Here is a 27,683-nt window from a genome sequence, read left to right as displayed (position 1 = left end):
CTGCATTGTGATTGGTCACACTGTTACTGGAGCTGTCAGCACGGCTGGGAAGGTTTTCTGCCTTCACTAGTAGATGCACAGACAAGTTCTCAGCGAGAGGGAACTGTCTTTTGTTAGCCTGCTTGGGAGAGTCCAAGAAAGACAGAGCCGCATCCATGAACTAGAACACTTTTTGGAAAATGATCATCTGTGCGAATAAAATGGAGTACCCCCTCAGAAGCCAGGGCCAGCGAGTTCAAAAACAGGTACACTTGCCCGAGTTAAATGACTTCAACATAATGGTGCTAGTGGTAGCTAAGGCTAGTCGCTACAATAGAGGTCTATACTGGCGTTCATTCATTTACTTTGGCAAATGTTTCCTTTGCACTACAATACCATCATCTAAGCCTTTTCGTTGTCGTGGGCTATTGTTTTCGTTGTCTAATAAAATATGAAAAAGCGACGATCCCCTTTGTTTTAACTTTTAAAATATAATGCTAGCTACCATGGTTTGCAGTAGCAAGTGAACAAGCCTAGCCTACAGAAACTTTTCACCTATCCATCCTCACTTAGCTTACGGGTTATCGGACTTATTGTTATATCCAACATTTATTTTCAATATACCGGAGAAATAGATCAATTGTAATTGTGTACGACTACAAAAATGCCTAGAAAGCCCAATGTTTGCAAATTACTCAAGTGATTTTGTCATTTGAGTCCAAATCGGTACAAGCAACATTTAAACCATGTATGAATTCTGCCAGGTTTGATCTGGCAAAATATCTTCACTTGCAGTCTCACTGAAATGCAGTTTATCTGCATTTGCGGTTTTCTAACCGATCTTTGAATGAGCACACTTGTGCATGGTTCAATGATGTTTTGCATCAAAATAAATTGTGCATCTTTTTATTGTTTCTCTGATAACTAATGTGTATGTTGTTAGAATACAACTGGTAGGAATCTATTATTCACAGTCAATGTTACATTCTCAATGCTTGAAAACACAAGAAGTAATGACATCATCCTTAGATTTGAGCAGGGAAAGAAAAGTCTATCATGTAACATAACTACGAATTAATGCGGGTTTTCCTGGCTAGATGATATTCCTCTGGGATATTTATGACCAAGAGCTAACATAACTAATAGAGAGGCAAACGTTCGAAGCATCCCTTCACCATTTCCTTCTATCTAAAAGATTCTATTGTGCTGTTATGTTGGGTGCATTGGACTGCCAATCAAACTTGTTTTTCTCTTCGGCAGTGCTATGTTTTTTGCAATAGACAGGGGGCGCCGTTCCAAGTACAATCAAAGGCATGTTTGCTGCAGCTAAGAATCTAGAAATTGATCAACAAGAAAAAATAATTTGAACAGCCATGCATTCAAATATGTCTTGATGTCTTGATTGCATGCCTGTATCTGATTAGCATAGATAGACCGTACAACATGGATTCTTGCATTAGGCTGGCCTACATGAGACAGTCAGGCTAAAATGGAGCATTTGTCCAGGTGCAAAAATTAATATCACTGAGCAGGTCCTTTTTAACATAATCTGCATGGACATACACGTGTACTGTTAATTTCCACAAACCCTACCTCTCTTACAAAAAATTATGAATTTAGCATTCCTCTGGTGGAACAACACATACAAAGTCCAATGTGCGCACATCTCATTATGGCCCTTTTTCTTCCTGCTCGGCCTGCTTTGTGTGTGATTTCATGCATGCATGTGGGTTTGCCTCGATAGCTGGATCATGTTAGCCATAGCGACTTGTTTGTCTTGGTAGTGTCTGTTGTCCTACCAAGAAGCCATAAGCCCTCCCCCATTTCTCTTTTGGATAGGAGGAGAAGGACGGGAGGGCGGTTATGGAGGTCTTGATTCTGCAGCGGGTTGTTTTGCATTTGTATCTTTTTAGTTTGGGTTACGGGGCCCAGAAAGAGCAGGCCATGTTATAGACGGATGCAATGGTTCAGACTACAGCCGCTAGGTCTCAGGCACATGATAAGCCCACTTCAGGCTCATTCGGAATGCAGATTGAATATCCTTCGCTTTTATCTGCAGCCCCCCCCCAAAGCCTCCCCCTCCTCACCAGCAGCACCGCCGCCTGCCTGCAGCCCCTGACACACCCCCTTCCAGCCCCTTACTCCCTCCACTTCCCCCCCTCCCCTCACAGCTGACACATTCACCCTTGAAAGACTACTGGCATCATTTTTCCATTCTTTGTTCTCTATTTTTGATCCTAGTGCTGTAGTGTGGGTATCTTTTCCGTTTTGGGTGTGCACATGCACGTTAACAAAGCCCAGTTTTCACTTGTGTATACCACCCGCTCGGTGAAGCCTCTTTTTGTTGTTCTGTTCATTTTCCTAGATCTAAATACAAATGACCTTGTTGCTCTGTGTATGCCTTGTTTTGAATCTCAAATGATGCCACCTAGGAAACTCAAGGCCTCAGCCAGAGTTTTATGTTTTATTTTAATCAATTTCCAACCTGCACACAATTAGACTTTTCCTATTCTGCTTTGGCTACATGCATTTTTAATGTGCATCACGTAATATCTGTCCATTGGTCTCCCTATGACCCAGGATAGCTGTATGCTAAAGGGACTATTTGCACATGCAGTACAAAGGAGTATTGTCCTGAAAAAACACCTGTGCAAGGTGGTGTCATGGCTACTGATAGTATGTTGTTTTAGAAAGTGCATTGGCTACCAGCCACCGGGACCTTGTGGCCAGATGCCCTGAAGGCTGCTTTAAGCCACTTGCCTTCTGTGTTGATTGGAGGCTGTCTACTCTGTCTCAGCTGCACTCTGGCAACACCTAGGGTATCTAGTCTGGGGGCATACCAACTATTTCGGACGGGGCTGTGGCTGTGGTTGGCCTGTGGTCAGATACATGGGTCTGTTTATGTTGCTGCATTATATCACTCTGCTGTGGTTTTCGTTTTTTGCTCTTCCCTTTTTGGGCATGATTAAAACAAAAAAAAAATCTGGTTTAAAGGACTGCAGTCGTAAAATCAATCCTTTTTTTAATTTAGGCTGTTCATTATCGATGATGGTTTAAAGTATTTTGAATCATCTTTGCAGGCACAAGTAGGCAAATGCATGGATCAGTGATATTGATTTGCATGACCCATCCAGTGTGACGCATACGTGAGCTGTTATGGTGAATTGTCAGCAGATTATTAAGACTGGGAAATGGTGTCATTTCCTGGGGTAGGGCTGCTGTATCTCACTGTAGTTCCTGTTTCGATTCTGGATTTTGACATCAGTTCTCGTGTCTAGACAAACTTGCAGGCTGGCACGCGGCTACAGGAAACCTTTTTTTCCCTTCCCCAACCAACTGTAAGTAATCTCCCATTTTGAATGAGTTTTCTCTTTATATTGGTTCCAACAGTACTGTTGTTACCTGAGCTTTACTCCCAACAATATGCGTTATTAAAATGGTTAGTGTTGTTGGGCTTGAATATGATTTTATGTTGCTGAGTAACAGAACAGCTGATTCGGAATCTGTCAAAGACAGCTGCATCTGTGGATGACTGTCAGACCAGCATGGAATATCTGTTGAGTTGGACTCGCCACACGATGTCACCTTCCCGTAGGTCTGGCTCAATAGTACTGTAGAGATTGGAACCTCAGGGGATCTTCCGAAGGAATAAGATCAGTTTTAGCCAAACTAACTGACAACCATGTCCTATTTTCTCTATCAGAATGTTATATTGTCGTTCTTCTTATCCTAGATACCTTTTGTTATATACAGGGAATGGGTTAACCTAGCAATTGTAAGTGCTTGGCACTTGTTTCTATGAACATCTTTACTATAACAACATCGATATATATTGTTGTTTCTCTTTCTTCTAACAAATGTACTGCTTATAATTCGCTTTGGATAAAAGTGTCAGCTGAATTCCCTAAATGTAAATGTTATTGGCAGGCTTTTGGCTTCTCTACAGATGTCACTTTAATTAGTCATCTTTCATTTCACTATTGAAAATACAATTGTAAGACAGCTAGGCTAACCGCGGCTACTATTTGCGTGAAGGGGTGTACACACCTGTGTGCTATACGCCCTATCCGGAGCAGTTGCCATACTTTGGGGGGGGTGGGGGTGAAAGTGGGTCACTCAAATACAGAGCCTCCCCTCTCTCACACACACACATGCTTGACCACCAAGTTGTTTTAGCTACCCTTGGAATGGAATGACATTTTGAGCCCCAAGTAGTGCAATGGTCGCGTTTGTTTGTACACGATTCTGTTCTGGGTACCACCTCGGTCTGGGGGTGGACCCTGCGGCCCGGCCAGCGTGAGGACACGAGGGACGACATACCGCATGGAAGCTAAGTCGGGCCGAGTGAGTAAACATGGCGCTGGATGCCTCGTTGCTCCTCAGAGAGGGCTCCATAACCCCCCCGTATTGCCTTGTCATGCCAGCAAAATATGGATGTCCGTCTGGGACATAAGGACCCCCTGTTGGTAATGAGAGGCAGCTTAATAAACCTAGATAGCAGTGTGCGCTGCCAACAGAGAGAGAAGCCCTGCCAGAGGCACAGAGGGTCCAAGCGCCGGTCATCAGCTCGACGTCCACGGGGGCCCCGTCCCGGACGCTCCGGTTTCACTTAAAGGGAAACCTGGTTCCTGGTTCCGGCGGGGGCCCCTTGTTGACCCCGGCTGTGTTTCTCCTGCCGCTCTCCGGCTCCTCCTCCAGGGGCCTCTGTGTGCCGGAGTGAGGAGAAGAAGGCTCATAAATGGCTGTGTCTATGAGGGTGGACGGGCGGGCTTCCCTCTCTGCGTGGGTCTCTGTTTCCCTTGGCCCCCGGGCTCCGCGGAGGGGCCCCTGCTGCCTCTCCTCTCTCTCTCTCTCTCTCTCTCTCTCCACTGGGGTCTGGCTCCCTCTTTGGGGCCTCCTCCTTTCTGTTCTGTTTCTCCCCGCTGCACGGTTCCTCTCTGTATGTAAATCCCCTTCTCAAATGAGGAACCTCAAAAGTTCTTTATTTATTTATTTATTTTTTCTTTGCGGCACTCCAATTTTTAGGGCGTAAAATATTTGGCATCCCCCCTACTAGAATTTCCCAACCCTGCTACACACAGAAAGCAGAACAAAGAGCAATCAAAATGACCCAAAATCTGTGGTTTTTGCTTGGGGAGAAAGAAATGGGAATGTATATTTTCTTTGGCCACCGCTATACAAAGAGAAATCTCTCTCTCCTGTCTGCATATCTGCTTGTTGATCACAAGTGTTTCAATGATAATGGGACTTACACTTGAGTCAACTTTCGTGTGTGTGTGTGTGTGTGTGTGTGTGTGTGTGTGTGTGTGTGTGTGTGTGTGTGTGTGTGTGTGTGTGTGTGTGTGTGTGTTACGCTTACTGGTCCTCCCCACCACAAGGAGGAACCAGTGAGTAACTTTGAGGTCGGTGGCAAACCTTATTGGTTATGACGACTGCAGTATGTAACTGCAGTAACTGGACATTTTATGAACCTTTTACTACATGTGCAGGTGAAAACCAAGAGCGGATTTTCATTGCACCAACAAGGTGGATGCTCCCTTAAAGGGCAACAAATACATCCCATGCTAGTCAGTCCCTGCTGCACCCAGTGTGTGAGTCGGGGCCGGGGTGCCATGCAGGACCTCCTGCCGAGGCCTGTCCCCCCCCCCCCCCCCCCCCCCAGCTGGGTAATAGGATCATGTGAGACATTCCTTTCAGCTCCACTCCCTCCTCTCCCGCGTATCGAGCACCACCTCTCAACGGTGGAGTGAAGACGCGAGAGACCCCTCTGTTCAGTGCACACCGCCTCCGCCGGAGTCAATGGGGGCGTTTTAAGGAGAGGACGTGCACGGTATTGAATCGGGTCTGAACTTTAGCCGCATGGTGTCAAATGGCTTCCATAGTTCATGGGTGCCAACGCGTTGAATGAACTGAGGTCGGTTTCCCCTGCGGACACCACAAGATTCTCCTGAATCTTTTCAGGCCTTGCTCTGTTATTAATATTGGCCACGTCCACTGTGTGTGTGTGTGTGTGTGTGTGTGTGTGTGTGTGTGTGTGTGTGTGTGTGTGTGTGTGTGTGTGTGTGTGTGTGTGGGCGGCTGGCTCGGGGCCAAACCGAGTACAGCTTGGGAGCTTTAGGCTGGCTTCACGAGGCTATGCAGTCAAGACTTATCTTCCACCGACTGCTATGTTGACGATCTCTCTGTCTCTCTGTGTCTCTGTCTCTCTGTCTCTCTCTCCCTCTCTCTCTCTGGGGCCCTCAGGTGATGGTGAACACAGAGAAGGAGCGCGCCTCCCTGCTGTTCATGCAGGCTCTGATCAGCAGGGGCAGCGTGGACGCCGTGTCCCACCACATGGCCTCGCACCCGCAGTACCTGGAGAGCTTCCTGCGCTCGCAGCACTACATCCTGCACATGGACGGCCCGCTGCCGCTGCCCTGCCGCCACTACATCGCCATCATGGTGGGTGGAGCTGATGCACGCTCGCACTGTTGGGGGGGTGGAGATGTAGTCGTCCATGTTATGGCGTTTGGTGTCGGGGGGGGGGGGGGGGAGTGTTGAGTGTTTTCATTTCGAACTGGTTTTAGAATTAGACGTTGTTTTAATTTTGTTCTGCCGTATGACAATTAGCATATTTACATTATTCTATATTTATAGTAGATAGTATAGAGTCACCGATACAGAGTCCGTCACGTCTGTCGATCACACATTTGTGTTTTTTGCTGTCGTTTAAAAAGTCCAACGACGTCGATGATGACGGTCCAATTAGAAGGAGGCTGTGACGTCATTGATTTCATTTGTTTGTTTGTAATGGACTGTTAAAAAGGGGTGCACCAGACCGGGTTCTCTCCCCCTGACCGGGTTCTCCCCCCCTGACCGGGTTCTCTCCCCCTGACCGGGTTCTCTCCCCCTGACCGGGTTCTCTCCCCCTGACCGGGTTCTCTCCCCCTGACCGGGTGCTCTCTGTCCTCGGCAGGCGGCAGCGCGGCACCACTGCAGCTACCTGGTGTCCCTGCACTCCGCCCACTTCCTCCGGGTGGGCGGGGACCCGGTCTGGCTACAGGGCCTCGAGGCGGCGCCCCCCAAACTCCGACTGCTGGACCACATCAACAAGGTGCTGGCCCACCAGCCCTGGCTCGTCGCCTGCTCACACATCCAGGTACGGCCCCCCCTCCCCCCCCTCCTGCCCCGACCATGGGGTCTTAACCCGCCTGGCTGACATCCTGGAAGCCACGGCCCGAGAACGGCAGGGCGCTTCGTAGTAGTCGCTATGGATACCTATGGAAATTGAAAACCATGCATACCTATAGAACATGTTCCCAGATCCAGATATGGAAACGCACGCATAGACAGACAGCCACCCGATCACTCATTTGTATTTTACGTTTTACATCTTATTTGAATGTCTGAATGAAAATATGATTATCTCCCCCCCCCCCCCCAACAACATGGGTCCATATTTGTCCGCTCATCTCATTACTTGTTCAGTGATGCAGGAATAGTGCTAATACTGGCTTTAATCACTTTACTAGCTGGTCTTTATTCTGGAATCCACCTGGCAATATTTTGGTTCCTCAGTGGTGCGACCTGTAGACCTATAGACCGACCCCTCCAGGCTTGGTGTCCAGGTGTTGACCCCCCCCCCCCCCCCCTCTGCCGCCCCCTCCCAGAACCTGCTGAAGACGGGCGAGCAGTGCTGGTCCCTGGCCGAGCTGGTGCAGGCCGTGGTGCTGCTGGCCCACTGCCACTCCCTCTGCAGCTTCGTGTTCGGCTCGGCCGCCGACGGCGGCGTGTGCGACCTCTCCCCGCTGCCCAAGTCCCCCAACGGCACCCCGCCGCCGACGGCCTCCTGCCCCTGTGACGTCGCCAACGGCAACGCCAACGTGCCTGACGCCACACAGCGACGGGTAACCCCCACTTTTCCTTCATGCGAGGCCGGGGCGTCGTGTTCGTCCACGGTGGCCTTTTGGATTGAGAGCCGGCAGCGTGGCTAGTTCGACCGCCAGCTCCTCCTAGCTGAGTGTCCAGGGGTCCATGAGCAAGACACCTAGCCCTAACTGCTCCCCGACGAGCTGGCTGTCGCCTTGCATGGTTGACTCCGCCGTCCGTGTGTGAATGTGTGGATGAACGGTTGTCGCTTGGATAAAAGCGGCTAAATGCCTGCAATTTAAATGTGAATGAATTGGGTCCAGCTACTTCATCTCTCAGTTTGTAAACTCTGTTTAGAAGTGAGACATAAGAGTGATTGGGACGATGGTTCAAAGAGGAAAGACTGGTGCAGAACAAGGTTTTATTTTGTGTGCATTTTTACTGAATACCTCTTCCCGTTTGTCTCTCTTCCTCTTTCTGCATCTCTCTCGCTCTCTCGCTCTCGCTCTCTCCAAACCCCAGGCCCTGGACTCAAGCTGTGAGATGTTGTTTTTAAAGGAGAGGATTCAGAAGTCTCAGGAGGAGCGGGAGAAACGAGAGGAGCGCCTCCTGCATGCACACACAATCCAACAAACGGGTACGTACACTCTCTATCTCTCTCCGGTCTCTCTCCTCTCTCACATATCTCTATCTCTCTGAAACTGGTATGCACACATTCAGAAATTGTCCCCTTGAAAAACGAGATGGTACATCTCAAGGGGGTTTTATCCTGAATTTGAAACTTTCAATAACAAACATAATATAAACACGTCTATAGATAAATTATAAATACATTTGTATGTGCACGTGCATATGCGTGCAGAGCCGTCAAATACGTCCCCAGATGCATTCAGACCCAGACATGTATACACACGCATAGACAGGCAGACAGGCAGACAGGCAGACAGGCAGACAGGCAGACAGGCAGACAGGCAGACAGGCAGACAGGCAGACAGGCAGACAGACAGACAGACAGACGCTGGGGAACTATGCATGCATTCCCCACCTCGATGTAGGTCAGCCCTGAGGGCAGTCTGTCCCCAGCCTGCGCGTGTCTTCACCGCCCCTCTCCCCTGCCCTGGGCCCGTGTGTCTGTAGAGCTGGAGGAGGACGAGGAGGCGGCGGTGTACCTGGCGGAGCCCTCGCGCTTCATCAGCGACCCCGACTTCTGCTACCAGGAGTTCACCCGGCGCCACGAGGACCACTTCCAGGTGTTCAGGGTCCAGGTGAGGACGTACAGACGTGAGGACGTGGGGACGGGGGGGACGTAAGCACGTGGGCTGGTGGCCGTCCGCCAGGCAGCTGCTGTTGTCAGTATGTGTGTGTGTTTGTGTGTGTGTGTGTGTGTGTCTATGTATGGGTCGGGTGTCATATGTCCACCCATCCAATCCCCCCCTCCTCCTCCTCCTACTCCCAGAACTATTCGACTCTAAGCAGTGTTTTTTTTTACGGTGGCTTAAAGGCGTCATCACACAGGCTCCGTCCTTTGGGCGGATCTCATTAGTTAAATTCTTAATCTTATAAGATACAGCCTGTTCCTAACGAGGCCAGTGCAGTGCTCTGGTCGGGTATTACCTCCACTGTGTGTTGGTGAACGGTGTCTCCGGGACGATGGCCTTAATGCTGTGGGGTCCCCCCCCCCCCTCTCTGCAGGACTACTCGTGGGAGGACCACGGCTTCTCATTGGTCAACCGGTTGTACTCGGACATCGGCCACCTGCTGGACGACCGGTTCCGCAGCGTGGCAGCCCTGCCCTCCTCTCACAGCCCCGACCTGAAGCGAGCCATCTGGAACCACATCCACTGCGTCCTGGGCATACGGTGAGCGCCGCCGCCGCCACCGCACTCAGTGACCAATGTAGTCCTCATCACTGCTGGACGCAACGAGACTTAGTGAATACAGATGCATGTCATTATGGTGCAGGAAGGGGGTCAGGCATCCGGCGAAAGGTAAACGCTTAGTTATGATCCCACGTCGCCCGCAACACAGTTGAAAAAGACACAGTCGTGAACCTGTTTTGGTTCTAAACCCCCTTGCGTTGCGTTAATGTGGAACCATGACTAAGCCTTTAGGCTGTGGACATCGGGAATAGACCTCTGTACCTTTTGGCTGGGAGTTGGAACACCCAGACCCACTTCACTGTGAATTGTTATTCCTCTTTGAGGCATGCATCAGCCAATCGTATTCCTCAGTCTAAGTGTGTGTGTGTGTGTGTGTGTGTGTGTGTGTGTGTGTGTGTGTGTGTGTGTGTGTGTGTGTGTGTGTGTGTGTGTGTGTGTGTGTGTGTGTGTGTGTGTGTGTGTGTGTGTGTGTGTGTGTGTGTCTCCCAGGTATGACGACTATGACTACGGGGAGGTGAACCAGCTGCTGGAGAGCGACATGCAGCTGTACATCAAGGCGGTGGCCTGTTTCCCCGACGACACCAAGGACCCCGTGTGCCCCCTGCCCTGGGCGCCCCTCAAACCCTCTGAACGAGTAAGAGCCCCCCGCCCGTCACACACGAATAGCTCTACAAGAGGGTGCTAAACAGTCATATAATAACATTGGTGGTAGTTCTGGTCCATCTCCGGTCCTCAGATCCATGTTCACTATAATGGGTATAATAATAATAATCATAGTTTTCTGGTTGTGTCTCCTGTCCTCGGATACATGTTCAATATAATGGTGTGAAGATGTGAATGGCAATCTTCACTGTTTTAAACCATGTTTTAAAAGATGCACATATTCTGGCAGGTAGCCGTAATAGTCTGCAGTTGTGGCTCATAGGCTAATTGAGCCACACCCATTCTGGCGCTCCTTAAGAGGGCCAGAGTTTTAGACTGGAGGGAGGCTTGAGTTGTGCAAGTGACTCGACGGTTGTGCTATTTGTTTTAAGTAAAAATATGCTTTTTAACAACAACCATGTGCGTTGAGGAAACGTTTTTTTTTCACAAATGGGTATAATATTAGTGATGATAACAGTTTCCTGGTTGTGTCCCTGGTCCTCAGATACATGTCCACTATAATGGGTATAATAATAGTGATGATAACAGTTTCCTGGTTGTGTCCCTGGTCCTCAGATACATATTCACTATAATGGGTATAATAATAGTGATGATAACAGTTTCCTGGATGTGTCCCTGGTCCTCAGATACATGTTCACTATAATGGGTATCATAATAGTGATGATAACGGTGTCCTGGTTGTGTCCCTGGTCCTCAGATACATATTCACTATAATGGGTATCATAATAGTGATGATAACGGTGTCCTGGTTGTGTCCCTGGTCCTCAGATACATGTTCACTATAATGGGTATCATAATAGTGATGATAACGGTGTCCTGGTTGTGTCCCTGGTCCTCAGATACATGTGAACCTGCTCATCATGGAGGCCCGGCTCCAGGCGGAGCTCCTCTACGCGCTGAGAGCCATCACTCAGTACATGATCGCCTAAGAGCAGTCCGGCAGGCGGGGAGTCGAACCGGCCACACTGCGCAGAGAGACGTGGAGACCAGAGCCTTGGGAGGAACGGAGGAAGGAGACGGCGGTCATGGAGGTCTCGAAGAGAACGTCAGGGGAGGTTGAGGAGCAGAGGGGGAAGGATACTGAAGTATGTGAAGTCACTGTCCCCCCGCGGACTGGGCGGTCCTTTGGGGCCCTGCGGTTTAAATGCTGTTTTTAAAAAATAGCAGGAAAGCTCCACCGCGTCCACTTTTTTGCCAAAGCAAAGCGGAACATTGTTCTTAAGCCGCCCGCCCCTCTCTCTCACTCCTCCCCAAACGATGGGTTACGGGATGTCCCGTAGAGGACAGGCCGGCCGTGGACCGCGTCAAACTCCCTCGTTTTCAAATGTCGCCGTTCTCAGAAGAAGAAAAAAAAAAAAAAAAAAAAAGGTTATGTGCAATTATAATGGATGGTAGTTTTCATTTTAACTCGTATCTTCGTGTTCGAAACTTTGTGAAAGCGAAAAAGCGAAGTGTGCTTAATTATATTTATAGCAATGGCCGATAGCCACTTGTCTTTGGCTATCAGCCCTTTTTTATGAACTTTCTTTTTTTTTCCAAATTGAAAAGAAAATAACTAAGCAAAAATGTCCACAACTTTCTGTATGAATCGATGAATGTCCAGAGACCTGGTTGGTTATGTTGACAATCCATGCCAGGGTCGCAGGTGGTACACAAAGGGTATATTCATACCCTTTTTTTTTCGGCGACACAAATACTGGCCAGGAACAAATGCCAAAAGTGACACTGGTGAATGATATCAATTCACTATAGTTTCTTTAAATAAGCACTTTTTTAACTTTATATATTTATGCTGAAATGAAACTGTAGAAACTACCCCCCTGGCTTGCGGTTCTCACAGCCATTCACTGTAAGACGCATCCAATTGGTCGATTTTATCCTTCAAAACAACTTGCAGTTATCGTTCTTCTCTTAAGAAAATTTGATAGCTGATTTATTAAACCACCAACTAAGCCCAGTTCAACCACTCGGCTGTTTTACACGGTACTGCACAATTTTACAGTACTATTTTTAAACTGAGAAGATACCCTCTGTGGTATTGAGATGAATAAGCTGAGATATTAGTGTCTGTTGTAATGAAGTCACACTTGGGCAGTTGTCAAATGAAGGAGTATTTCGTCTCCATAGTGTTTAAAAAGAAACTGCAACTCAACATTGAGTACATCTCCGGTCATCACTGAATATACTTCTGTTAGAAAATTAAACATCTGCATTGGTTACTACTAATTGACAACTTTTAAGCTGACAGCTATTGCAGACTTTGTATTTGGTGAGCTGTTTTTATAAACAGTTTCTAATCAAATCATTCTCTACTTTTTTCCAAGCAGACTATGTGCAAACTAAAACTCAAAGTATTCTCATTGTTTTGTCGTTTTTCCTTTCTTATCTTTTTTTTTTTTTTACAAATGTTGGAGTGACATACATGTTGGAATAGGATTGTTCTATTCTTTCCGGGTTTGCTGCTAAATCCTGCTTGTTTTGCTGAATCCTCACCTAGCATATCGAGAAATGCCAACGCGCTGCAACCCAGGTGCCTTCAGGCTAATCTGAAGTGGTGAGCGACAGAAGGATTTTAACCGCTTCAGGGGCCGAATACAAGCTTTCTCATCATACAACTGCCATCGCTGGTGGTTTACAAGGTACTGGAGCCACCACCTGGAACTACTGGTGGCACTGTCTTGATGGGAACTGCTTCCAAGAACCATAGACCTTGATTAATGTTGGAGGATGCCTTTTCCTTACATTGTTAAGACGGTATACACACGTTTGTGACAGACACTTACAATCTCCCAGTGACACAAAGAGCCTACGACACAGATGGATGTTACAGTTGTTCAGTAAATGAAACTCAAAGCAATGATGAACAAGTGAAAAGACAAAAAAAGTTTTTTATTTTAAACTTGACATGTTTTCTATAAAGATGTTATATGAAACAAATGTGTGTTTTATTCAAGTTATCTCTTCATACCTTTTAAGAAAATTATTGAAAAACGATAACAAAAGTAAATTCCTGACAGTCGTGTGAAAGTACCGTGTTTAGATATTTTCTATGTATCCACTTTCATTAAGATAACAGTTAATGGCTGATTTGATATTTGACTGACAGTGACCCACACGAAATGCAACACCACCTGCATCATTATTTAACAGCGCCCTCTAACGGCAGACAGGCGTAGCTGCTCAGTATCCACCTGCCGGTGTCCATGGCGTCTGCCATCATCATATCAACCATGATGGATTTCAACTGGTAAGTCAACTAAAGTACAAACCAAAAATGCATTTGCCCAAATGGATTAAAAAAATATTTATTTTCCAAAGGTCAGAGCTGTTAACTTAAATTGTATGAGGATAACAAAGTGAAAAGATAGTTTGGGGAGCAGAATAGAAAATCTAATTATTTATAATAATAAACGTTGGCTTAAGCACAACCCAGGCCCAAAGTCCCCAATTGGAAAATATAATGAACCTGATCCAAATGCTAAAATACTGCATCAAATGGGGCAATTTCAGTTAATAAAACATACTAAGGGCTACAATATAACAAGGTTAAGAGTAAACCAAAGGGGAAAATAAACTTTAATTGGAGAGGGAATTACAAAGGAAAAACCACCATCGTTGGGGTTATAAGGAGCCAGCAGCGGGGTGAATTGCCTATAGTTTACCAAATACTGCTAATTCCAGATATCAATTAGATTTTTAATGGCTGCATTTTTTATATATATACACAGTAGTTTATAACCGAAAACAACTGGTTCTTAAGAGCATGTATTTTAGCTAGTCCAAAAATATTTTTAGATATTTATATATATACCCTCCCCTTAACCAATAATTGATCATTGTGGGAATAGCCCGTTTTCTTTTATATTTTGGTAATATACATACACGGAAAAAGCAATGTTTGTTGTAGGCTCACTTTCAGGGCAATACGGTCCTTATTATACACTGATTACGTACAGGCCCTGATTAGATGTAAATATGCACCCAGTGAAACAATCAATGACCTCTAGCACCAGTTCAAGAAGAGTCAAAAAAATGAAAAATTGATTCTAACATATTGACATAGCTACTGAAAATGTATGAATATAGAAATTGTATGAATATAGAAGGAAAAAGGGATAACTTTCTGGTGAAAATTCCGATAAACAAACATAAAAAAACAAAGCAAACAAAGAGTTGACATGAAATTACCTTCACCGGTTATGCACAAGTTAAATACAAACGTTAAGGCTAACACAATGCACAAAGATTAGGTGGGGTAACAAAGAAATTATACAAGTTAATCTTGCTAGCTACATGCTATAGTGTTCAATGTTGGCAGTCAAACATTAAGGGATAGTCTCTGTGTACATTGCTTAGTGAGCTCTTTGTATATCAAAGTACAACTTCATAATCTAAAATTAATTTCAGATAAACTTTTTGTGTGTGTCAATTAAAAATCACATAGGGCCCCAGAAAGTGAGCAAAATAAGAGCGGTTGCTTTTCCAGTTGTTTGGAACATTTAAAAGTCCCACAATGTAAAATAAATACTTTAATAATCCTGTGATTATCTCTGAGAAGTCCAGTGCACAGGATTCGGTTCCTGAGAGTGAATCGTTGCATCGCGTCTCCGGTGAGATGACCATCTGACATAAGTTAAACTCTCGCCATATTTCTTTTGTTTTACTCAATTTTAGAAGTGGCAAGAGGCCGTGAACTTTGAGGCATACAATTGATAACTAACGATGGCCAGGTAGGCCTACGTGTGATTTCATTTTAATTGTAAAGGTGACATTTCTTAAAGGAGGCATAGCCTACTAAGCGAAGCCTGCCTTAGCTGAGGTTTACTGTGTCCCACTCCTGAACTGCCATGCACATGTTAGTGTTCCTTTGGTTAAAATCTACATGCATCTCAACATTTACAAAAATAAGTGTAGAAAATGACCGTTAAAAATTATCTGAAAATGCTTTCTCAGAATATAAAAAACCTTTGCCTCTGATTAGTAATATATTCATATCATTTAATTAATTACGTCCATCTAAACTGTATATTAAAAACTATAGTGAAATATATTCTGTTTTTCATAGTTTTCACACATAGTATTAATTTATCCAAAAGGACTATTAGTACTGTTTAACAAAAGCTTAATATGTGAGATTATAATCTCACATTAAAAATCATCATCCCCGATTTAAAGGGATACAGACAATATGCCAGGAAAACTTAAATATGACAACCCTTCAAGAAAATATCTTTTAAGTTTTCATTCGAGATCTTAATTAGGTCTCATTAATCTGCATACTGTGACATGTACAATGGCTACAAAACAAACCTAACCGCCTTTACACATTTTCTTAAGAGTTGAACCTAACATAGAGCCCAAGTCAAGCCCCGTCCACTGGCCCCCATTTCGGAGGAAATGTGTCCTGTAGTCGACGGCCAAAGACTCATCATTGTCTGATCCTGTTTGAATTGTGTTATGAATTACACGTTTGCTGATCTTTTTCAATTCGTAGAACGACGGAAGTACAAGATACGCAATGAGAAAGACTACACACCCAAAAGTTGTGTTTGTGACGTCATAACGCCATTGACTGTGATATTTTTTCCAAAATAAGGTGAAATTGGGGACAGCGGAAGGGGCGGGACTTAGGCTCTAAGTGGAACAGTCTGCTAGGGTCCCTGTGTACGAGTCTCACGAAATACAGGAAATGTTAAGTGCTTAAAAAAAATGCACAAACTCTCGGAAAACAAATCTAAAACAAAATCATAGGCCATATTTAGACAAACATAACACCTTTTCTACCATTACGCTGCCAACATAGATTTACGCTTGAATGCCCCAGGTATGAGTTAAAAAACACATTTCTTCATTTTGTTAGTGAAACTGCGCCTCTGTGGTTTCTGTGTCACTTTGAACACACAATCAAGAAAGCCCAAACTGCAAATTCATCATATCCACTTGTTCAAATCACAACATTTTCAGTGAGAAAAAACAAATCAAAAGCAAGAATCACACGTTTCGTACCTCTCGGTGACCACAGCTCGGTACAGGTGGTCCGAGCGCAGCCGAAGGGCGAACGCTCGGCTTTCCAGAAAAGACTTTCCCCTCTTCAGAGCCCTCCCCCCCTAGATTGGTTATTTTGAGGACAGCGTTTGCAGAAGTGCTCGCAATGGTTCCAAATCCTTATCCGTCATATTTAATTTATTTCCTATTTTCAATTTTTCCATGGCCCGGCATTTCACGTGAGAGAAATAGGTCTTGAAAGTGTGGTTCTGTGAGGTCAACTGGCCGTTTCTTTCAGGCTGCATGTGCGGCCTCCCGCCCTGAAGCTATACATACTTGGGTGTCACATCGTCGAAGAAGTACTGTCTGCAGGTTATATAATAAAAAGCTGTGCATAGAAGTCTAACTCCCCCTCCCCCCCTTGTGTCTTGGCACATGATGTGGTTGAGGTCTGGTTTTTGTCTTTGCGTCCAAAATAAACAGCGGCTTTTGAAAAACAGATCTGCATCTGCGTACATGGAGGGGAATGCACCACTTGAGTTTGTAGAGTTTTGTTTTGAGGTCATCTTTGTGATTGGGCTTCGTTCCCTGAGGAGGAAAGGACATTTCAGTTGCAGTGGAGAGAGAAAAAAAGGATGTGTTCAAAGTTAACCACAGAAATGTTTGGCCAAAGCTGGCCAGAGAGAGAGAACGCCGTACCTGGCTGTCGTGGCAACGGGGGGGAGGGGCGGTCAGCTTAGCTGGGCACCCATGTGTGGGAGGAGCTCTGCGTGGTGGCAGGGCCCCCGTAGCCCTGGCCCCCCGGCATGATGGGGTCAAAGTTGAAGTCGATGCCCTCCGCGTCCATGAGGTCGCTGTTGATGATGTAGTCCACGTCGCAGTCCAGGTTCTCGGTGAACATCTCGATGTCCAGGTCGGTGGGCAGCCGGTCCTGGCTGGGCAGGAAGCAGGAGGGCGGGCCGAACTGACCGAAGCCCTGCAGACCCACGCCGGGGCTGGCCAGGGAGGACATGGTCCCTCCGTGGTGGGGTCCCCCGGCGGGCCCCGGGCTATGCTGCGCCTTTAGAGGGGAGAGCTGGGGAAGGTCCTGGCCCATGCCAGAGAGGATCATCTCCCGACCCATCTGAGAGAGAAGCTGCTGCTGCTGCTGATGCTGGTGTTGTTGTTGCTGCTGGTGTTGTTGTTGTTGTTGTTGCTGCTGGTGTTGTTGTTGTTGTTGTTGCTGGTGTTGTTGCTGCTGTGATTGTTGTTGTTGTTGCTGGTGGATGTGGTGCTGAGGCTGTAGCTGGGCCTGCAGGCCCATAGGGCCCCCACTGTTGGGCTCCAGGCCTTTGCCCAGGAGAAGCTGGTTGGGCTTGGGCCTGCCCAGACCCATCAGTCCCAGGCCCCCCGGCCCGGCCACGAGGGGGTCCACCTGGGTCATCAGGATGTCTGCGGGGGGAGGGGAGTCCGAGGTGAGCAGGGCCTCCAGGCTGGACGGCACGTGGCTCCCGTAGTGGCCCGACCCGCGGGACCCGGGGCTGGGCATGGGGTTGAAGAGGGAGTTGCCAAAGTTTGCGGGCTTGGTGTTGCCGGCCCCGCGGGGGGAGGGGATGGGCTGCGCGGCGCTGGCGTGGCCGGGGCTCTGCGGCAGCTGGCAGAAGGAGTGGAAGCCGGTGCCGCGGGGCAGCAGGGTGGAGGCCGAGGGCAGCGGGGTCGGGGCGGCGGCGGCCGGCGCCGGGCTGGGGCTGGCCCCGCCCGCGTGGCTCGTCATCAGCGTCAGGCCGTCGATCAGGTCCAGCTCCTCCATCAGGGTCTCGGCGAGGCTCTGGGGCAGGCCGCCGCTCGAGTACCCCCCCAGGAGCCCCTCCTCGGGCAGGTCCTCCTCCTCCTCCTGGCCCGGCGCGATGGGCGACAGCCGCCCGCTCAGCGTGCTGGCGTTGGAGCTGGTGCGCGGCCGGAAGCTGGTCCAGATGTCGGGCTCGTCCAGGCTGCCGCGGGACGACGGGCTGCCGCTGCTCACCCCCCACTTGCCGAACTGCTGGGAGGAGTTGGGGCTGTCGCCGCCCCCGGATCCCGCCGGGCCCTCGCCCTGCAGGGCCCCCGGCGCGCCCCCGAGGGCCGCCGCGCCCGCCAGCTTCTTGGTCTGCTTGGCGCGCATGCGGCTCTTCAGCAGCTTGCTGCTGTTGTCCATGGAGGCGGCGCGACGCCGCGGCGCCTTGCCCATCTTCCCGCCCTCGGGGTTGAGCATCCACCAGGAGGACTTCCCCGTGGACTCGTTGTGCACCTTCAGGAACTTGTTGTGGAGTGAGAGGTTGTGGCGGATGGAGTTCTGGAGAGAGAGAGAGGACACAAACAGGGCGATGTTAAATGACTAGGGTCTTCCGAGCGGATTTATTTTTCAACCACAGAATTTGGGGGTGTATCGATTACCAAACCAAAGGCATGAAGCTAAACCTGATCTAATTCTATTTATTTCGGGCTGTGACTCACGCAACCTAGTTTATATTTATACAAAGTGTTTGTGCAGTACTTGAAACGGCTAAATATTTATTTCCACCAGAGACTTGACTTCTTAACAAAACAGTATACTTTATATACGCACCTTCCATCCTGCAGAACTGTTGCTGTCCCCTTTGTCTTTGAAGTAAGGCACAGTCTTCACCATCCAGTCGTAGATCTGTGCCAGGGTGAGCCGCTTCTCGGGGGAGTTTTCAATGGCCTGACTGATGAGGTCTGCGTACGACTGGTTGCCCCATGCATTGCGCCTGGATGAGCCTTTTCGGGGCGTCCCCCCGCCCACCCCCACCCCGACACCTCCCTCGGCGGCCGCAACTTTCTCGGGCTCGGATGTGATTGGCTGGGACTCGTGTTTATCTTCCTCGGCGGGAGGGGTTCCAGCAGCGGACTCTGAGCCGTCTGCCCCCTCTGGCTTGACAGCTGAGATGTCGGGTCTCGGGAGCGGCCATGTGCATGACCTCGGTCTGCTCTTAGGTTCAAAATCTGGGTCGATGGGGGTTACCGATGAGTCCTCCATGGTGAAGAGTGAGCAATATAAGATAAATAAATATAGTTGAACTCCAATTGGCCAAATGCGATTGTTGCAAAGTCAACAACTTGTGAGTATTGAAACAATATGTCCCAAGTACTAGGGGGTAAACAGTAGGCCCAGAAAAGAGACGCAATAATCTGGATACACCAATAGCCTCTGTTAATCCTGAGTTTGGAGATTAGGGAACCCAAATAATCTCCTTAATAGTAACTATCATAAACCTTCGGGTTTCATAGAGCTGAGATGAGAATTCCTTTGTCTGATTACAAGAACAAAGGAAAAGAGTTGTACCAAAACAATAAAATTATGATAAAACTCACATAATAATTATAATAAAAATGTCACTTCTACCGTTATATTATTTACGGTTACGAAAATGCTATATCTGAAATAATCTGAGTTTAAAATCTGTCACACCCGATTAACATGATCTACACATTTAATGCGTGGTGTTTCTTATTTATTTTTATTTTATGCTGATAATTTGTGTAAATAAAACGAATTGAAATACTTTCAAACCTATTCCGTACCACGTGTGGCTATATTTAATTAATTATTATGTTAAGTATTATTATGTATCGCACGATACGTATATAAACATATCCAGAAATACTTTTACTGTATAGCAATGCGATCAACAAAAGGTATATCAACAGATCACCGTTACAGAGGAGCGGAGATCCTCCTTCTCCAGTTGTAAACAACGCGATGTCTATGCAACACCCGCTAAAATCGCCTCTCGCTCCTGAAATGACACCAAAACCGAATCAAATCCACAAACACACCTTCTTAGAATATAAATGCCAGTCAGATGTTCACGTTCAAATGGGGTGTAATAGATTAGTTCAATAATGCAGGGAACTGACTATTTACTAATAGTAAATGTACGCTGTTTACCGCGTCTATGGCCTATATTCATCGGGGTCGCCAGATAAATAAGAGTTTTACAAACGCACAAGCTCAGTTAAATAACACGGAAAGCATTCGTAAAAGTTCCTTGCAAGTCCTACAAATACAAAAAATATATATATTGAGTAAAAATATGTATGTAGTAAAGTCCGTAGTTTGAGGGTTCAGGTCTGCACGCTCCAACACATTGTGGGTAGGCGCATGTCACCATCTGCCATGTTGGTCGACGCTGCGACGCGGCACACGATGCTCACGGTACACGCCAATCCCCCGACCCGGCCCAACAATGCTGATTCTCGGAGCGCGGGACCGTTTAATAAACGCCAGGGTCGACTTCCTCAAGGTTTCCCGAGATTTTTAGGTCCCACGTCTTCTGTCGGCAAACTCGCCGCCCTTTGAAAACAGCCCGATAGCCACCTAGCTGGGAAGATCCGGCAGTTTCAGAGTTTATAATCCGTGAAAAAAGTCTGTAAAACGATCCGGTAAATCCTCTCTGGCACTCAGGTTCACTGACGAGTGAGTTTTCAACGACTTCCTGTCATTTCCGATCTCCGAAGGCATATTCATCCAACATCTTTTTGATTTGTTTTGTTTTGTTTTGTTTTTACTCGAGGCGAAGACTCCCTTCTGACGTCTGTTTACCACTGTCAGACAAACTGATCTGCGCCTGCGCAACCTGGGCTGTTGGGAAATGAAGTCAGTCATGTGACTGTACGAGCGTAAACAGGTTGCCAGAGCAGTAATACATTATGTAACAGTTTTCTTTAGACACCCACCAACTTATCGCATTTTAAGTAAGGATTAGCTGTTACCAATACGTTTAACCTAAATTAAGATAAACAATGTTCACTATTGTGTTTTATTCCGTCTTTGGCCCAAATTGAGACACTGATACTTTATAATAATCTATTGGCCTGTTTCCAATATATTTTAATGGCCTTGCTTGACTCGGTGTGCAGCTGTGTCTTTAACTGATGACGCGCTTGTCATGAGTCGATGACACCTTTCTGCTTGCTTCCTAATTTCTATAGCTTGCTCATTGAGAGCCGATTACAGTTTAGTCTGGTTCACACATTGAATACTTTTTCACACTTATCTGAATATTAATATCGGCGATCAAATAGCGTCAAATAGCGTAGCAAAGATCAAGACTAATCTGAAGGAAATCGTCCTTTGCATCGAGCTGTTTGGTTTTGCAAGAAAATAGCATTTAATTAAAAGATAGCAATAAAGAATATTTAACCTTCGATTTCATGATGTCCTATGAGTCAATTTTTTATATTAACATTGACGATAATCTCGTTGTGGGCTACTTATTTAGCCCAACACAAAAAACGTAACACAAAATAACTTTTTACACCATTCATATATTTTTGGACTAATTACAACAGTGACCGATTCTTCCATGTTTCATAAGCTCATTATAACCTACCAGTAAAACCAAAATAGCGTCCGTTTTCACTGAAAGAGCCGGCCTTCCTTTTTGAATGATTTGTACAAAAACCCTTGTAATGTTTGGTAGGGGGGGGGGGGGGGGGGTCATATGCTGTGACGTCTGAACCTCATCAGCCTTTCTTTGGGTGTGCTGGTTACATGTGGCTGTTGTCAGGCATCCACCACATCCTCAGCACAGACTATTGCTCATCCAGTCAAGGTATGCTATCCTGTGTGTGTGTGTGTGTGTGTGTGTGTGTGTGTGTGTGTGTGTGTGTGTGTGTGTGTGTGTGTGTGTGTGTGTGTGTGTGTGTGTGTGTGTGTGTGTGTGTGTGTGTGTGTGTGTGGTGAAATTACTGTCTTGTTTTGATTCTCTCAAGTTGACCTCTTAATGGTTAAATGTATAGATTTGAGAGAAGCTTGGGAATGCATAGAGCCTTTTCAGGTTAAATCAAATCCAATTTAGTTCGGGTGTACCCAAACTAAGTATAATGCCATGCATGATCATCTTATCGCTGGCAGACAGGTGTTTTGGGAAGAAATAATTTACTATGTAATAGGAAAAGGGAGGGTAAATAATGAACATAAATATGGATATGAAATAGGATTATATGTTCAAGCTTAAGATGGAGGCTATCCTTAATATATATTTGTTCTAAAATGTGACAATTTAGAAAGACTTGAAGGATATAATCCAGTCAGGAATCAACTGATCATCATCCTAATTCACACTGGCTTTCAGTGACAGCAACTGACAAATAGCTAGCTACCAGATCCTGATGCATCAGATCGGGTCATTTAGAGAAGCTGAAGTGAGGTTACCATGGAGACAGCTCTTCTTGGCTCAAAAGCTGGAAAACAAATCATGCTCTTTCTTTCCTTAGCAAAGCACATCTGCGTAGCCCCAAGGTGTTGGCTGATGGGTTTTCAGAATAAGGCTTTAGCTTTCATGTCATTCACACATGGTATACCCTTTCACATAGTAACACTCATGTGATGTAAGACTTTTTTCCTTTCATTTATTTTAAAAGAAAAGCATTGAAGTCCCATAGTGGTCCTGTTTTCTTTCTTCTCTATTAAACAAAGGGAGAATTCTGACCATTCCTGGGAAAACCAAACTGACAGTAAACAGAGGATGTAATTACCATTCACATTTTACACACACAGACACATATGCATGTTCATGTCTATCAACATATTGTGTGCTATGTAACGTCTCAGCCATTAGCATTCTATTCACGCTGCAAAGGTTCCTTTCATCTCACAGGTGTAGAAGCGCCCCCCGTCCCCGTCCCTGAGTCATGACGGACAGACGACTGGTGTGCTGGGGCAAGATGCTGCTGCGTCGGATCCCCCTGGACAACCGGCAGGTGGGCTCCCAGTTTGCCCGGTGCCTGACCACCCTGGACCTCATCTCTCTCGGGGTGGGCGCCACCCTGGGTGCAGGGGTCTACGTGCTCTGTGGAGAGGTGGCCAAAGAGAAGGCAGGGCCGGCCATTGCGCTGTGCTTCTTGATAGCGGCCGTCTCTTCCATCCTGGCGGGCTTGTGTTACGCTGAGTTCGGTGCCCGTGTGCCCAGAGCTGGCTCAGCCTATGTGTATTGCTACGTGACAGTGGGGGAGATTTGGGCTTTCATCGTTGGCTGGGTCCTCATTTTGTCCTACATCATCGGTGAGTCACACACGAAGCCGGTGGCGTGGGGGGAAATATTCAATTGGTATTTTACCGATGTTTCAGCCAGTTTTCAAACACACAAAGTTCATGTTGCTTAAATAATGTTATTACATAGTTTAGAGACAACATTCAAATCCTAATACCTAATCTATGACTTGTCCATTATATGATTGGAATAGCATACATGAGTATGGGAAGGTTATCAAACATGACCTCAGGAACTTCCTGTGTTCTTTTCTTCATCTTTCATCTCTTTTCATGTTCCTCTCCCTAGCCACTGCCAGTGTTGCACGAGCCTGGAGCTTGACATTTGATAACCTGGTAGGCCTGGCTATCTCACAGTGGATCAAAAACTCCATTCCGATAAACCTTTCCGGGACTATGTTCTCTGAATACCCTGACATACTGGCTGTGCTGTTAATCCTTCTGGTCACAGGTAAGGCAACACCTTGATTGATGTTATTGGGATATTATTGTTTGGTATACGCTAAACAGTATAGTGAGTTGATTCTGACATTTTGAGATGCTTAGATCACAGCAGGAGGCAGGATAGTGTAGTGGGTATGGGTTGTGTGATTGCCAACCAGAAGTTGATGGGTCCAATCCTCTCCCACTTCTCAAAGCACCTACCTGTTTGCATCCTTGAGCAAGCTGTCTTACCCCTAGGTGCTCCTTAATGTAGCTGTATGTAAAATCACTCAAGTCGCTTTGGATAAAAGTGTCTGCTAATAAATGACTAAGTACTGATGTAGTTAGTCATAGCATTGGCATTTCTTAATGTGATGAATATCTCAGCAGAGCCAGAAGGTCTGTTTGGCTTTGTCTGAGTGTTAACACCCACGCAGCACTGCTGTCATTTGGCGTGAGCGAGTCGGCGCTGATGGGCAAGATCTTTACGGGGATCAACGTGACGGTGCTGGGGTTTGTGTTCGTCGCGGGCTTGGTGAAGGGAGACCGAGCAAATTGGAGCCTTACTCTGGACGACTACATCAATGCCACCAATGTTACAGACCCAGAGTGAGACAATACGGTCACTGAACAACAAAACTACTAAGGCGCAAGCTACCTGAATTTCACCCAATGCATTAAATATGTGCTCTGTGTCAATACTAAATCTAGACTTATTGAGAAGGGATTCGGCCTTGGTGGTTTTGCTCCATTTGGCATCCGTGGAATCCTGTCTGGGGCAGCGACGTGCTTCTACGCCTTTGTTGGCTTCGACTGCATCGCTGCTTCAGGTGTGACAGTTCAATATCCTTTAAAGTATAAGTGCCCTTCGGTGATGGCTCAGGCTAAAAGACGTGCTTTTCTTTCACCGACAGCTGAAGAGGCCCTGAACCCCAGGCAGTCCATCCCCGTCAGCATCGTGGCTTCACTGCTCTGCTGTTTCGTGGCCTACTCTGGGGTGTCTACAGCCCTCACCCTGATGATGCCCTACTACCTCCTAGACACGCAGACCCCCCTGCCCAAAGCCTTCGACTTTGTGGACCTGGCACACGGCCGCTATGTGGTAGCTGTGGGCTCCCTGTGCGCCCTTTCAACAAGGTACCAAGGCCAAGAAGACACAAGCAACCGATACTTTCTTAAGCCAGTGTCCATTCTCATCTCATTACACGTCAATGCACTATGACAATTTAAAAAATGTTTTAGTTATCACGCTCTAGCTTTTGGGCATTCCACCAGTGGAATCTCTTTCATTTTTTAACTGTTGTCTAATGTTGCCGATAGATAGAGACCCGTTAAAAAGGTCCTCAGGCTGAACCTGGCCCACCCCTTTGCCTTCTCAGACACCCACTTCGCACATACATTATGAGAAACAAATGAGACCACATTTATTAACCGCAGGTTAATAAGTCATTTATTTACATTAGGATGACGACTAATGGCCCATGTGATGGGGTAACTTTCTGTTTCTATAATACTAATCAGAGACCGAACTAGCTTCTGTTAATGCTTCAGTCTGTTTGATTCTGGTCCTCAGTTTGCTCGGATGCATGCTCCCCTTGCCACGTGTGATCCATGCTATGGCATCTGACGGCCTGATATTCAGCTTCCTCTCGCAAATTTGTGAGAAAACCAAGACGCCTTTGCTGGCCACAGTAATATCCGGTGTGGTGGCAGGTGAGAGGAGTTCAAGTTATATGAACTAGGACGCTTCCTATAGGCTATATAATGTTTTTATTCCGCTCAAACCTTTGACCTCACATTAAAAGTCGTGCAGAGCTCCGAACCCCAGTGAATTGTGAGGGAACTGTTTCTGCCATTGCAGCTCCCATGGCGCTGCTCTTTGACCTGGATGTTCTGGTGGACCTGATGTCAATAGGGACTCTGCTAGCCTATACACTGGTGGCTCTTTGTGTGCTTGTTCTCAGGTTAGTCCTATGTGGTTATCTATATATGATGGTATCTATATGTACTACCATATATCATGATGTTTGTAGTGGTAGTGTTTCTTAACATGAATCCCAAAGGTTCTGGGATGTAACCCAAAAGGTTTTAGGTTGTAACTCCAATGTCCACAGTGTACAATAATAGCAAAATAGTAAAGTGGAGGTTCTCGTTGCTATTTTGGTTTCAGGTACCAGCCTAGTATTCCGGATGATGGCCTCAAGACACGGATGTTGGCTGAGGCGGGCAGTGATCAAAATATTCACCGTGAGGGGAAGGAACCCGTTAAAGAGCTTGTGGAGGCATTCACACCAATGAGACTGCTGCGACCCAAGACGGAAATCCCCACCAACCTATCAGGGAGCATTGCTTACGGCACCACTGCTGTCCTGTGTAAGGTTTCCAAACCTCATATCCTTTTGTAGATCGTAGACCTAATCTTTGGGTTGTCATAATCATGGTCCAGTCAAAATGTTAAACTGGACCACAGTTGAATTTTAGAGTTTAAATAAATAAATCAAAAATGACAGCTCCTGGATTTTGGATTACACTGATACTTAGCAATAGCAGATTACTGGCCTGTGAAAAATATTCATTATTGATTGGTTCAGTTCTATCATGATGATATAATAATCTTGTAAGATAAAGAAATAAGTACTCTTTCTAACATGTCCATATTTCCTTATTCCCTGTAGTAGGTTTGGTCCTCATTCTTTGCTCAGTTCTGGGTATATGCTGGAATGAGTTGGTGCTGGGCCAGTATTCAGTGGTTGCTAATTGTGCCATTCTGACCCTACTATCATTACTGTGCCTGCTCATCATTTGGCGGCAGCCTCAGACCGTAGAGGTATACTCGTTCAAGGTAGGCTTCAACTTCCTTGTCATTTTCCTTTTCATTTGCTTTTTACTGTTCATTACCAATTTCACTGCAACCAGCCATTTGTTTTTCTGTTGAACAAAATCTGATCTTTTGAGAAATTATTCTCTTTATTTATATTGACATTATTTATCCTCTAAATCGTAATACCTGTGTGTGTTTCGCTGATAGGTACCACTGGTGCCTGTTTTGCCACTGATCAGCATCTTCCTTAACGTCGCTCTCATGATGCAGCTGAGCCTGAACAGTTGGATTCCACTTGCAGTGTGGATTGCAGTTGGTGGGACTATGTTATCTGGTGCATCTATAATATATAATTTTTTTGGAAGAAATGAATCATTGTTATGGGTTTCCGCTCCTTGTCTCGGTTCATTCTCTAGGCTTTGCTATCTACTTCACCTATGGAATCAGGAACAGCTCAGCAAAGTTTGGAGGAGTTGGGACCTCAAAGCCCCTCTCAACTGAAGAAATGCAGAGGCGAGAGGAGAGCCAAGCTGAGAAACACAGAAAACCTCCATAGAACTATAGGTTGTTTGTAGTTGTTTGTATAGACTCTTGATTGAGCATTACACACACACACACACAAACATGCACTCGCGCACACACGCATGCACTCGCACACACACACGCATGCACACATACTACACACACACACACACACACACACACACACACACACACACACACACACACACACACACACACACACACACACACACACACACACACACACACGGTTGAAAATAGCCTACGACCTACAATAATATCCTAAAATGTAATTACTCCCAATATCCTAAAATGTATCCAAATATTTATCAAAGCTAGTTCTATGAATGTATTGTGATATAGTAGGCCTACTGTTTTAATAAATATGCATTTGCTTAAAGGTTTCCATTTTAATTGTTGATGAATTCATTATTTTTAAACATTTTTTTATTATTAATATCAAGTCATATTTGATAATGGGTAGGGATTTACGCATAGTTTATCCATTCTAATTAAATGAATGATGCAT

At 46.2% G+C, this 27,683-nt stretch overlaps 3 protein-coding genes across 3 annotated transcripts; 2 read left to right on the top strand and 1 right to left on the bottom strand.

Annotated features, from left to right (window-relative positions):
• Nucleotides 1-17: 17 nt before the first annotated feature.
• Nucleotides 18-15,219, top strand: sesn4 (sestrin 4). The gene is made up of 9 exons (XM_056599985.1): nt 18-245; nt 6,223-6,420; nt 6,935-7,117; nt 7,629-7,865; nt 8,350-8,464; nt 8,965-9,092; nt 9,520-9,686; nt 10,197-10,341; nt 11,210-15,219. The coding sequence occupies exons 1-9, from the start codon at nt 180-182 to the stop codon at nt 11,297-11,299; spliced, it is 1,329 nt and encodes a 442-aa protein (XP_056455960.1). The 5' UTR covers nt 18-179; the 3' UTR covers nt 11,300-15,219.
• On the bottom strand, nt 12,727-21,159 carry foxo4 (forkhead box O4). Its single transcript, XM_056599984.1, has 3 exons — nt 18,940-21,159; nt 17,055-18,666; nt 12,727-16,943 (listed from the first exon to the last, which is right to left on the bottom strand). The coding sequence occupies exons 1-2, from the start codon at nt 19,369-19,371 to the stop codon at nt 17,092-17,094; spliced, it is 2,007 nt and encodes a 668-aa protein (XP_056455959.1). The 5' UTR covers nt 19,372-21,159; the 3' UTR covers nt 12,727-16,943; nt 17,055-17,091.
• slc7a3b (solute carrier family 7 member 3b) lies at nt 18,108-27,188 on the top strand. Its single transcript, XM_056601206.1, has 10 exons — nt 18,108-18,117; nt 23,029-23,400; nt 23,678-23,839; nt 24,249-24,420; nt 24,523-24,641; nt 24,726-24,948; nt 25,385-25,524; nt 25,673-25,775; nt 25,982-26,184; nt 27,049-27,188. Exons 2-10 carry the CDS (start codon nt 23,031-23,033, stop codon nt 27,186-27,188), a joined length of 1,632 nt encoding a protein of 543 aa, XP_056457181.1. The 5' UTR covers nt 18,108-18,117; nt 23,029-23,030.
• Nucleotides 27,189-27,683: the final 495 nt, after the last annotated feature.

The sequence above is a fragment of the Gadus chalcogrammus genome, chromosome 10 (genome assembly GCF_026213295.1).
Source record: "Gadus chalcogrammus isolate NIFS_2021 chromosome 10, NIFS_Gcha_1.0, whole genome shotgun sequence".
In the NCBI taxonomy this organism is placed as follows: domain Eukaryota; kingdom Metazoa; phylum Chordata; class Actinopteri; order Gadiformes; family Gadidae; genus Gadus; species Gadus chalcogrammus.
Note: the sequence above shows the minus strand (reverse complement) of the source record. Positions and strands in the feature narration are given on the sequence as shown.

Coding starts and splice junctions, on each gene's coding strand:
- sesn4 (XM_056599985.1), top strand. CDS start 180: ATGATCATCTGTGCGAATAAAATGGAGTACCCCCTCAGAAGCCAGGGC. Junction 9,093..9,519: donor TCCAGGTGTTCAGGGTCCAG/GTGAGGACGTAC, acceptor CCCTCTCTGCAG/GACTACTCGTGGGAGGACCA. Junction 9,687..10,196: donor CACTGCGTCCTGGGCATACG/GTGAGCGCCGCC, acceptor TGTGTCTCCCAG/GTATGACGACTATGACTACG.
- foxo4 (XM_056599984.1), bottom strand. CDS start 19,371: ATGGAGGACTCATCGGTAACCCCCATCGACCCAGATTTTGAACCTAAG. Junction 18,667..18,939: donor ACAGTTCTGCAGGATGGAAG/GTGCGTATATAA, acceptor CTCTCTCTCCAG/AACTCCATCCGCCACAACCT.
- slc7a3b (XM_056601206.1), top strand. CDS start 23,031: ATGACGGACAGACGACTGGTGTGCTGGGGCAAGATGCTGCTGCGTCGG. Junction 24,949..25,384: donor CTGTGCGCCCTTTCAACAAG/GTACCAAGGCCA, acceptor TCTGGTCCTCAG/TTTGCTCGGATGCATGCTCC. Junction 26,185..27,048: donor CGGCACCACTGCTGTCCTGT/GTAAGGTTTCCA, acceptor TTCATTCTCTAG/GCTTTGCTATCTACTTCACC.